The 12937-nt window shown below is 47.1% G+C and overlaps 1 protein-coding gene across 1 annotated transcript in view; it reads right to left on the bottom strand.

The window, feature by feature from the left end:
- Nucleotides 1-11619, bottom strand: part of Gsdme (gasdermin E) — a 68507-nt gene extending 56888 nt beyond the window's left edge. Inside the window, exons 1-2 of the mRNA XM_057763093.1 lie at nucleotides 11491-11619; nucleotides 2460-2689 (exon numbers count right to left, since the gene is read on the bottom strand). Coding sequence (XP_057619076.1) covers nucleotides 2460-2670 — 211 coding nt within the window. The 5' untranslated portion in view covers nucleotides 2671-2689; nucleotides 11491-11619. The remainder of the gene's footprint in view (nucleotides 1-2459; nucleotides 2690-11490) is intronic.
- Nucleotides 11620-12937: the final 1318 nt, after the last annotated feature.

Here is a 12937-nt window from a genome sequence, read left to right as displayed (position 1 = left end):
CAAGGTCCAAATCAGGAGCAGAAGGAGAGAGAGCACGAACAAGGAACTCAGGACCGCGAGGGGTGCACCCACATACTGAGACAATGGGGATGTTCTATCGGGAACTCACCAAAGCCAGCTGGCCTGGGTCTGAAAAAGCATGGGATAAAACCGGACTCGCTGAACATAGCAGACAATGAGGACTACTGAGAACTCAAGAACAATGGCAATAGGTTTTTGACCCTACTGCACGTACTGGCTTTGTGGGAGCCTAGGCAGTTTGGTTGCTCACCTTACTAGACCTGGATGGAGGTGGGGGGTCCTTGGACTTCCCACAGGGCAGGGAACCCTGATTGCTCTTTGGGCTGATGAGGGAGGGGGACTTGATCAGGGGAGGGGGAGGGAAATGGGAGGCGGTGGCGGGGAGGAGGCAGAAATCTTTAATAAATAAATAAAGAAAAAAAAAAGAAAAAACAAAAAAGAATTAGACCTGGTTTCATCCGGTAGTTAAGAACTGTTGAGACTGCCACACATCACCGCGTTTCAGAAAGTTAGCAAGGAGCAGCAAGCTTCCGAAAGTTTCCAACCTCTGGTCCAGGAAACCCGAGGAAGCATGCTAATGCAACTGTTTCAGAAACAAGTGAAAAACCACAAACCAAAAGGTCCACTGTAGTCTTAATTATTAAGCACAAATTGGAATAGTTAGTGAAATTAGGTATATATACACAAAAGAATATTATGTGTTTGTTGAGATAGAATTAAAAGTATCTAAATCTATAGAGGAAATATACATAAAATTAAATAAAAATGAGTAAATTTATAAATAAATATTAAATAAAATAATTAAAATAAAAATAAATAAAAATATAAATAAGTAAATATTAAATCATGTACAGCATGTTTCTACTTCTGTTTGTAAAAAGTATTTAGGTTTGGGGCTGGGGAGAAGGATCAGGTGTTCACTGCACAAGCAGCAGAACCTGAGTTCAGATCTCCAGCACATCCCAGAAATGTCCAGGCTGTGCTAGCCTGACCCAGGGCTGGGGAGACTCTGCTCAAAACAATAAGATGGAGAGTTACAGAAAACACCTGCTGTTGGCTGACTCTCTCTCTGTCTCTCTCTCTCTGTCTCTCTCTCTCTCTCTCTCTCTCTCTCACACACACATACACACATACATCACAATTTTTCCATTATATGCAGTTCAAAAACAGACCATGATCTAAGTATTAATGGATATTGACATATGATGCTACATTATAAAGTTTTTTTCCTTCATATCTTTGTATACTTTATAAATATAGCCACATGTTGCTTAGCAACAGGGTCAAGTTGTCAGAGAGGCATCCTTAGGTGATTTCATCTCTGTTGAGACATCGTAGAGTGCTCTTATCACGAGAGTGCAGAGATCACTAGCTGCTGTAATCTTAAGGAATCCCAGCATAAGCACAGCTATCATAGACTAAAGGTTACATGACATGGACCAGACGAGGGTGCCGTGGACAATCCTCTGTGCTCTCTGTCTACGCCAGCTCTCCAGCCTGCCATCAGTCCCTCTTTCTTCTCTGTCCCTCTTTCTTCTCTGTTGCATATCTCTATAAACTGATTAGAGGACCAGGTGGGGCTGAAGAGATGGCTCAGCCAGTAAAAACACTCCCCTCCCAAACACAAGGACCTGAGATCAAATGCTCAGAACCTATAAACCTATACATAGTGTGCCTGCAGTGAGTTGGGGACCAGAGAGTGAATCCCAGGAGCTCTCGGGCCACACACCACATCAGATTGGTGTACACGGTGGCAGAATGGCTGGTTTCAAACAAGGGGGATAAGGACTGATACCCAAGATTGTCCTCTGACCTCCACTGGTCACACTAGCTCTGGATATATCTGTCTGTCTGCCTCCCCCCCCCACTCACACACATACACACACACACATATGGCGGCGGGGGGGGGGCAGTACCAGCCCAGGTGCCCCTTTCCTTGGGGCCCCTGAAAAGTAAACCACAGAGTCTTAGTTTGTAGGCAGGGGACTTCACCAACTGCCACAGTAAATGCTGAGGCAATCTCTTTAGCAGGCCCTCTATAGCCACTTTTGGACCAGAGTGGGAGACTGCCCTGCTCCCCTCAGAAATCATTATGCAAGAAACAGAACTTTTCATGCCCCTCTGATTGGTCAAAAGCATATTGTCTCGACACTAAACCTAATCTTGTATAGGGGAGCCATCCCATGCCAAGTGGCTCTAACATTTATGATGGGCACAAGGAACTTTTAGACCCAAACTGACTATCACTTTTACAACAGTAAGGCATAACATTTCATTTCGGGTGTGCGTAATGGTGCTCAATTAGAAAGAATATCCTTTTACACCAGAGAGCCAAGGAAAAAGAAGAACCCAGTATAAGACACCACGTCCATTCCAGACGCCTAGAGGAGCCCTTCCTGTTTGGGGACTAGACGCTGAATCGTCATAAGGAAACACACCTGGACTGAGACATTGCCCCTCTGTGAGAACATCTCCCAGGGTGGCAGACAAAAACTGGTACTTGGGTCTCTGCCAGCACCAGTACCTCCTCTTCTTGGTCACCAGACTCAGGAGCTGCAGCTTGTCACAGTCATTCAAGTGGGAGACTGAGATCAGGTCTCCTCCGTCGTCAACTTCTTTAAGGAAATTCCGCGTCGCTTTGGCGAACATCCTGTCAGGTTCAGGTTACCTAAAAAAATATGTTAGCATAGAGTCAAATATGGAGTTATTTTGTGCCATTTTTTTCTAAAATTATATTTCTCTATGGCTATTATAGCTAGTATGAAAGAGTGTAACCTCTCTGAGAAACTATCTATCATGAGTTCAGTTGAGGATAATGCAATCAAATTGAAAAAGGGGAAAAGCTCAGAGATATTGGAAAATAATGTTTTAGTCAGGATAGGCTAGGTTATAATTTCAAAAACAAGCAACCCTGAAATCCCAGTGGCTTACAGCCCTGGGGGAGGCAATCCCTTTAAGGCCGAATGACCCTCTCACTGGGGTCATTGAAGACCATCAGCAAACACAGGCATTTACATGATGATTTATAGTCGCAAAATTGTAGTTATGAAGTAGCAATGAAAATAGCTTCATGGCTGGGGGTCACCACAACACGAGGAGCTGTATTAAAGGGTCATAGCACTAGAAAGGCTGAGAACCAACAGCTTACAGCTATAAAAGTTTATTTGTTAAGCTGGCTTGGTGGTACACATCCATAATCCTATGGGGCAGAGGCGGGAGAGTTAACACAAGCTCACAGGCAGCTTTGTTCGTGTAGTGGCTTCCAGGCCTAGACCCCATCCCAGACAGAAATTATTTGTTGCTTATACTGCAGGTCAATAAAGATGGAACAGGAAAGGTCTAGGCTTTTCTTTTTGGAGAGGGTTTTTTGTTTGTTTTGTGTGTGTGTGTGTGTGTTTTGAGACAGGGTCTCATTTTTTAGCTTATGATGGCCTAGAACTCATCATGTAACGCAGGCTGGCCTTGAACTCTAAACAATCTTCCTGCCTCGGCCTCCCAAACACTGGTGTTACAGCAGTAAGTCACCCAGCACCTGACTGAGAGTTTTCTTTGTTTTGGACAAAGGATTAAAGGAGAAACCATCATCCTGAATATTATAAACCATTATACAAGATAAAAGAGAGTTCTAAAAGGCCTCACATTAGCAATTAAATACCCTGGCACAAAAGGTACCCATGGCTTGTTTGCTTAGAATGTGTCAAAATGCAGCTTTAACCAACCTTGAGAGTTGAGAATGCAACCCTACCAAGAACCTGCAAGGCACAGACCTAGGAATATTTGTTGTCGTAATGACTTCCAAACATTGAATCAACAACAGATTGGAGATATTAAAAAATAATTGCATTGTATTGAACATGTGCAGACTTCCCCTTCAAACAATGCTGTAAAAAGCAAAAGACCAATTGTATAAACAATATACAGGTGACTTAACTATACCAGATGCCGTGTGTGGGAGGTATGCAAACTGCACCGTGTTGTAGGAGGAGGGCTGGCTAAGGAAAGTGGCCCCACATTGCCAAGTCTGGCATGGCTTGGTCCTGGAAACCTGCCTCAGTCATTGAGGAAATGGACAGGCACACAGACACATGTACAGAAAATCTGGAATCAGGTGGAGCAGCGCCTTCTACAAGAGCAATCTGGAAACTCGGAATGGTTATTTTATATATCTGAAATTCAAATCGAGGGGGCTGCTGCACTGTTTACAGCTGAACAAGAAGATGGGTTTAGGCAGTCTTGGGTAGGAGGGCTCAGGAGGGAAGCAGTCTCGGGCTGTGGTCATCTGGGAGGAGGAAGCTGTGGTTGCTAGCCTTTGCACACACTGCCAGCTTTTGCACTTGGCAGAAGAGGGCTTTGCCATTTCCCTCTGAGCCTCAGAGGCTTTCCCCTCCCCATAGGTCTGAGGCATCAGGGTCCTTGATGTGGTTGTGCCCAAGTTAACAATACACGCGCACTCAGAACATCATCCTCTCCTTACACATTCGTTTAGGGCTTCCTCCACTTCCCTTCAGTGGTACCTAAGGGCCACTGCAGTTCTGCGAAAAGTCAAAGACAGATTTTTCTCTACCTTGTGTGATCTTCCTGGCTCAGAAATGAATACTAGCTAGCTATAAATTTTTAACCCTGAAATAAAAGTACCGTTACACTTCAGCTGGAGGGGGAAAGGAACCCCAGGATATAAAGGGGAAGTAGCATTTCGGTGGAGTACAGGCTAGTGAGTGGGCTGACTTTCTGGAGGAATGCCCTCAGTCACACCAATCTCACACCAACACCAGAGAAAATTAGTAGTAAAGCTGAGTTTCTTTGAAGAAAATAAAACCATAAAAACGGTAGGAGGTGCAGAGAAATATTTTTGTGATGACAGGATAAAAAAGGACATTTATAAAGGCAAATTGCAATCTGAGAGTTTGCAGTATTTATGACAAGAATATTATTTAAAACAACTCTTAGAACAAGATCTCCTGAATGAGGACCTTGGGGGAGGGTTGGAGCGGGGAGGGCAGAGGCGGGCGGGGGGGAAGCAGAGAAAAATGTAGAGCTCAATAAAAATTAATAAAAAAAAAAAGAAAAGAAAACAACTCTTAGAGGCCAGAGAGATGGCTCATTGTTTAAAAGCGCCCCCCCCCGCCCCTGGAGGTTTCTAGCACCCCTTGGAGGCTCACCCTTGTCAGGAAATTCCAGTTCAAAGGGGCCTGACAGCCTCTGTGACCTCCTTACACACTGCATATACCTGACCCACAGACATACTGTGCAAACTCAGCATCCCTATATAAAATAAAAATGAATACACACTAAAAATAAACTTTTAAAAACCAAGTACTTGAGTAGAAGAAACACCCCAAACTCTTATAAGTTACAACACATAAATTGAACATATATATATGTGTGTGTGTGTGTGTACAGATTTCAAGACACGTATTTAATATTTAATACCACATATTTAATACCACACAAAAACAAATTGAAATAACATTTTTATATAACACTTGATAATTTTATTTTTGTTTCTTTGATTTTATTTGGGCTCTTTTGAAGTTGGGCATGTAACATCCTAGGTTAGCCTCAAACTCATAATCCTGGGGGCTCACCCTCCCTAGTATAGTGATTCCCACTGTGTGCCATCATGACCAGCTAAAATGGCATCTTAAGACCAACTACAAACAAGTATAAATGTCGACTGGGCAAGAGCTAGTATCTGGAACTTGGCCAATCACCAGGTCCCACAGCACTCCTGGAGTTTAAGAGCTGGGTGTGGTCCCGGACTTTACTTTCTTCAGCACGTATCTCCTCTGGGGTTTCAGAAACATCTCCCTCCCCTACTTGTTCGCCACAGCACCTTCTCCTTGGTTCCTATGAAGCAGTGGCTGCCTCTGCCTGTTCTTGTATATCCCAGAGTAAAAATAAACATTTGAAGAGAAGCAAAGTTCCTGTCTGAAGAACGGGCTGCGAACGTTATGACTAAGGAGCTTGCCTTTAATGGAGCATTCATGCATTTATTCATTTGTTATTCAATAAATTCAAGCTGTTAATGGAGTCATTCATTAAGAATTTTTGCATACACACTAGGTTCTGGGTTGAAGCACTCAAAAAACCATTAGGTTGATGCTGGGTTTGGTGACTCATGCCTGTAATCCAAGCCCTCAAGTAAGCCAGGAAGGAGTTGTGAGTTCTAGACCAGTAGGCTAGAGAGACCACACACACACACACACACACACACACACACACACACACACACCACTTTATGCTAACTGTTGGCAGATCATGGTGGAGAGTGAGCAACAAAAAATCCTGTCCTTTCGAGTGGACAAGGGCCCCACTGTGCTAGTGACATCTATGGCATCTAGGTTGCACTTTGTAGCCAAGGAGAATCAGTGAGAATAAGTCAGTCTGTAGTGACAGAGAACCATTTACAGAAGCAGGGGTAAGGAAGACCGAGAAAGCAAGGCAGGCTATGGGCATGTGTCTGGTGTCTATGCCGATGTTCTGCAGCCACCTCACTGAAGGACTGAGGATGCTTACTAAGCTTTGCGATTGACCAGTGTTGCAAGACAGGGTTCCAGAATGGGGAAATGACAGGAGCAGCTTGACAAGACTCCTGGACCAGAGACTGAAGGTCCATATACCACTGCGGGAGTGTCTGATGAGCAAGAGCTACGAAAGGGCGTGACCAGAGAGCAAAGGTGATCAGCACAGCCACTTAGGTCTTCTAAAAACACAAAGTGGGGCAGGAGCAGGTAAAGGTGCTTGCTGCCAAATCCAATGACCTGAGTTCGATCCCAAGATCCACAGAGCGGAAGGAGGGAACTGACACCTGTATGCTCTCTTCTTGCCTCTATAGCGCACATGCACGCGCGCGCGCGCGCGCGCACACACACACACACACACATGAACAAATACATGAATGTAAGCAGGGAGTGGGTAGAAACAGGCTAGAAACAGAGGCAAGCCTGTGACGCCCTAAACTCAGTATCTTCCAGCAGAAAGGTACAGGTTTGGTAGATTCCCTCGAACTCTGGTTGGCTGCCCAGTGATGATTGGAGACCCACTAGGATGCCCTCCAGACAGTCCAGGCAGGTGGCGGGTGATGAAATAGCTCAGCCAGGTACCAAGAGAGGGATTCAGGAAATTGAGGGCAGCAACTGCCTCAACTGTCTGAGAGGCAAGGCGCAGGATTTGTAACTCTGAACAAAACTGGGGTCTCCCTTTTGGCGCGTGAAGACTCATCAGGATGGTAGAGCAGGCTGTTTAAGTTCGCCCTTGCTGTTGGTATCATACTCTTTATAGGCTCTAGATTCTTTTCTGAGGCAAGCAGAATGGGAGTTCACAAACCCATCTTCACATCAAAAGGGCTTCTATGGCAGTGATGTCAAGCTCACTGTTAACAACAACAGCAACAATAACAACAACAAAATGGAATCCAGCAGCTGCGTACCAGAGGGACCAGAGGGTGAAGAAAGGGCCCTTTAACTTCATTTTTAGTCGGACTTTTTCATTTCATCTAACACCAAACCTGGCCAATTGCCTTCCTGACAGAGTAAGTTGCTGAGGGAGTTACTGGGAGTCGGTTGCTCTGAGGGCTTCTCTTAGACTCAGGCTTGGCCACTCACAGGATTTTGTGAAGATGGTCTCCTGGGGAAGCTAAGGCTAACACTTTCTTTTCTGTTACGTGTGGGTATAATTTACAAGGCACCAAAATCTACACTCCCCAAGATGCTGAACACTCTGAACCATGCTAAACATTCCTGACCATGCTCTCATCCCATTTGCCCTTTATGTCCCTTTGCCCACCTCTGTGTTTCCTTACAGAAACACATTTAAAAGTCTGTGGACCCATCCACACACGTTCTTCTAATATAGTGATATAATCTATAGACTGTGTCACATGAGCACCTTCTGACTTACCACTCCTTTCCTGACTGTATTGCTGCTTATATGCCATGTCGTATATGGTTCATCAGCTGTGTTAATTTCTTCTATTTTAAAATTACTGCTACCCAGATGTGGTGTCTATATACTGCAATCCCAGTACTATGAAGGCTAAAATGGGAGGATTGTCATGAGTCTGAGGTTGCCTGGGCTAATAGTGAGTTCCAAGACAGTCTAGACTATTGAGAAACTGTATCAAAAAGCAAATAACCAAACGAAATACTACTAAATATTTCTTCATAGACAGACGACTATATTGGGAGGTTAGAGACCTAGGAAAGCCTACTCGCCAGAGAAGGCACCAGATCTCATTACAGATGGTTGTGAGCCACCATGGGGTTGCTGGGAATTGAACTCAGGACCTCAGGAATAGCAGTCAGTGCTCTTAATCTCTGAGCCATCTCTCCAGCCCCTAAGCAAGCTTTTATTAAAATTTTAAATGCCGATCAAGATGGAACTTGGTCAGGACCATCACCTGGAAACGTTCCAGGTAAGTGGCCCCAAAACATATGTTGACAGAGCTTATATTGTCAAAACCCATAGGCCACTGTCCTTTCCCATGAGGCTTTGATGTTATTTTCTAAAAACTCCAATTCCCAGAATCCCAGAAAGTCACCTGATCCTTGGGCAGCTGGGGCTTACAGGTTAACTTCAGGTCTAACAGAAGTTTGAGAACCACTGATCTAGAACGCGATACATGGACCCCCACATTGCTCAATGCACAGAAACACAGTCAAGTCTCAACTAAAGCCAGGCTTGAAATTTAATTTCCCGTATTGCTCCACCTTGGAAGTCCCCGACAGTGGACTCAGGGCCATGCAAATGAAAAGCACTGAGCTGCCAGTGTGGTAGCTCCTGCACACCGGCCCGGAACTTAAGAATGATATTAGCAAACTTTTCTTCACCTGCCTGTCTGGCTGCCCTCCCAGCCAAAGCAGATGAGAGCACAGGCACTCTGCGGATGTGGTTAAGGACAGAGAAGAGCTCCTTGGAAAAGAAGAAAGCAAGACAACATTCACAGCAGAGAATTTGGTTACCTGAGGCCACTGACTCTTGGGAACAAGGAACCTTGAAAGGAACAGCTAAGGAGACAATGGTTGCATGAGGGACCGCTGCCACACCACACCAGTGGGTGTGATCCAGTCTTGGGCACACTTAGTCTTGCATTTTGGGGGACCCTGTTCTTTCCCACTTCCTACTTAAGCTTCTTTTCCCTTCTCTTCTGTTTCTTGCTTTGTTTTGAGAGAAAATGTTTGAGGCTGGCCTTGTACTCTATGGTCTCCTGTCTCTGATTCCCAAAGGTGGGAAGAGGGTTCTTCTTCTGGTCTTTCCACGGCAGGCCTGGAGGTCTTGGGAAGAGACCACAGCATCAAATACAGCAAATAAAGAGCAGGGTCAACATGTGTTGGGTTCCTGCTCTCTGCCAGGTGCCGTGCGGGATGCTTTTTGTTTCTTCATTTACTCTCCAAAACAAACTCCCTGAAGCAAACATTTTACACATACTGCAGATGTGGAAACTGAAGTTCACAATGTTCAGTAATTTTCCGAAGATCTTGACAAACAGACGCATGTAAAGCAAGCCTGGTACTATAGCCCGGTACTTCTAGGAGCTGGGTTTGCATTCCGCTACTGGTTGTGAGCAGGGTCACGGGATATCCACATGAACTGAGGCTACTGTGATCACAAATTATGCCAAAAAACACGAACCCTCTGGCACCATGTCCAACTATAGACCAAGCACAAATGTTCTCCCAACCACGAAAGGGCCAATACCACCTTCCTCCCCATCATGCCTGTGACCGAGGCTACTTCTCGACCAGTCCTAACTGTGGCCTAGGTCTGGCAGGCTTTCCATTTAACAGTTATTGGTGAAGAGATGCAATCAGAATTGTTTCCCACTTCCAGTCAGCCTCTCCTCCAGAGCAGACTTCCTTCTGAGGTCCCTGGCAAGCCACATTCCCCCTCTTGCAGCAAGGAGCAAAGAAACCCAGCAGGTTCAAATCCTAGTAGCTTTGCCTAGGCGACCTTGGATGTCTGCCCAGAGAATTCGTACTGAGCCAAGAAGCTCTCTTAAGTCCAGAGCAGGTGCTTCTGACCACTCTGCCCTGCTGCTCCCTGGTCAGCTTCTTTAATTTAGCTGCATATGGTTCGTTTGGTAAAGACAGCGTTTGTGGAAAGGCCAACGTCAGTTATGGTGGAGACAAAGCTGTTGCCTTGAAAAACAAACGTGTGTGAAATAAACAAACGGTGGTCAGAGGATGGGCATGAGCTGGAAAAGGCAGCAAAGCCTCCAGGACAGAGTGGAGGAACATGAAAGACTCTTAGGGACAGAGGGAGACGGGTGTGGTGTCCAGCCTGTAATCTGGGGGCTCAGAACTAGAAAGGCTGACACAGGAGTCCAGCCTGGCCTTCATAGGGAGATGACAGCTTTTTAAAAAATGTCTTAATTAGTTTTCAAAGTAAAAGCAGATGTGGTTGGCCGCACACATCTGTAATGCCACCACCCTGCTCAGGGACAGGCAGCAGGATCACAGTGTTCAAGAGCAGACCAGGTTGCCAGGACTCATAAAGAGGGGACATCTCCAGCTAGCATCTGGAGTTCGAAAAGAAGAATGTCCTGTGGAGAGCACAGAGCATCCTCTCTGAGCAGGCCAGACTGGAGTCCAAACACCTGGGCAGGCCGTCTGGGTCATTTTCTCTCTCGGATCTAATCAGGAGTCCGGGCCCAGCAGCTCCCGGAAGCTTTTCTTTGTAAGAAGTACTTGTGGGTGACAGGTGTTGAAGACGATTCATTTTATTGTACATCTAGATGCTGTTCCTCTAACCTTTCAGCCTTTTTCCTTCAACTCCCAACTCTGTCTGGGGCGTGATAGCTCAGGCCCAGCTGTTGCAACACATCCTTCCCCTCTTCTCTCCATTTCCCATACAGACTCCCAGTGAGTGGGTAGCTGGCTGACTGTTTTTTGTTCTGGCTCCAGCAAAGCAGGTCTTTCCCTGAAGGGTGCAGAAGGAAAGGACCCCTCCCCAAACCCCCATTCCAGGTTGAGACAAAAGGGTCTTAATGTGGAGGTTGGGTTCAGTTACCCCAGGCCAGGCCTAATGGAAGCCTGCCTCTGCCTGCCTTTGACTTTTCCGTCCGTACATGCACACGCTTGAATCCTAGACACCAGAGATCAGAAGACAAAGGATGGATACGTAGGGATGCGGTAGGGACATGATGAGGTGGGGGTGCCAGAGAGCACCAGCTGCACTTGCCACCTTCCAGGACTACCTGAGTGGCCACGATCTTGCAGGGAGGAGGCAAGGATAGGATGGAGACCAGGGTGGAATCAGACCAGGGCAGGACAGAGCAGTTGCTGCTGTTGGAGAATGGGAAAGAAAGAGCGGGCGACTATCCCCCCCAATCACCGACTTCTGTAGGAAGCAAGGGGGTTCCCAGGGAAGAGGGGCGTTGACAGTTTGCCCCAGGCCGGGACGCCACGAAGGGCGGGGGGTGGGGGAGAGGAGCACAGGCGGAGCCCGCAGCTCGCACCCGCAGTCACTTACCCGCACGCGCGCTGCCGCTCGGTCCTGCACGTTCTCGGTTCCGGCAGGCGCGTTCCCGGGACACACAGGGAGAGGAGTAGGGCGGGCCTGGACCTTTGTTCAGTCTTGCCCCAGGGAGCCTCAGCTGGGCCACGAGCGAGCGAGCGAAGAGAGCAAAGAGACGGCGCCGGAGGCGGAGCTGGACCCGAGACTCAGGGACTCTGGCCGAAGCAAAGGAGCTCCGGGCAGCACGGGAGGCTGCTGCTGACAGGACACTGCCTCTCTTCCTTCCGAGGACACCAGGGAGGTGGCCAACTTCCCAGGTCATCCTTTGGCCGCCCCCACCCCCACCACCTTCCCCACACCCCTCCTTTGAGGCTGCTTCTGGTTCACAGAGCCTGTCATGTCACTATTAGGGTGTGAGCTAGCACAGTGGCTTTCCAGTTCATCCAGGGAACTCAGTCGTGGGCCTCAGGAACCCTTGCCCTCGCTTGGAGCTTGGAGCTTGGTGTTGTGAGTACCTATGTCCCAGCGAGGTTAAGCTCTCTGAAGGAGAACCAAGCCTCTGTCACCCACAGGTGCCTGGTAAATCAAGGCAGGGGATTGGAACACAAGAACGCCGTGTCCTCTGAACCAATCTATAAGATGTTCTTTCCTGTATGATGAGCAGCAGAAAGGAAAATCCTCCCCGTGACCCCCTTCCCTGGATTTACACTCACAGAGAGTAGAGCATAGAGCCTTTTGTGGCTGCCCCAGTGGGGAGGAGCCCTGTAGGTGGCTACAGAGGCGGGCACTTCATTGGTCACCTCACTACAAAGCCTGACCTAACTATTCCCACTACTAGGGACCTCAGGGACCCTCTGTAGCTCCTTACGTACCTTATGATTCTCCCTGCATCAACTGTCATCCCTATACTACCGAGGGCAGTGACATGTTCTGCTTTGTTCGCTGTGTCCAGCTCCAAACTTGAAACTTACTGACTAGTAGATACTCAGTAAATTATGTTGGATTAGAAAATGACCGCTGAGATGACCAGTACGGAAAAGTGACCGCTGAGATGACCAGTATGGAAAGGTGACTGCTGAGATGGCCAGTATAGAAAGGTGACCGCTGAGATGATCAGTATGGAAAGGTGACCGCCTCTAGTCTGACTGCCTGGCTTCAATCCCCAGAACCCACACAGTGGAAGAACCGACTCCTACAAGTTACAGTTTGACCTTCACACGAGCACTGGTACCTGCACATGCGCCCACACATGTGTATTAGATGTGAGTGTGTGTGTGTGTGTGTATGTGTGTGTGTGTGTGTGTGTGTGTGTGTGTGTGTGTGTGAGAGAGAGAGAGAGAGAGAGAGAGAGAGAGAGAGAGAGAGAGAGAAACACGGATGAACTGTCTTAATTGTTCCTCAAATGGGGCTTATGGGGATTATGGGGTTGTCTTCATGAATTGCCCAGTCTCAAGATCTTCTT

The sequence above is a fragment of the Chionomys nivalis genome, chromosome 1, assembly GCF_950005125.1.
Source record: "Chionomys nivalis chromosome 1, mChiNiv1.1, whole genome shotgun sequence".
Lineage (NCBI taxonomy): Eukaryota > Metazoa > Chordata > Mammalia > Rodentia > Cricetidae > Chionomys > Chionomys nivalis.
Note: the sequence above shows the minus strand (reverse complement) of the source record. Positions and strands in the feature narration are given on the sequence as shown.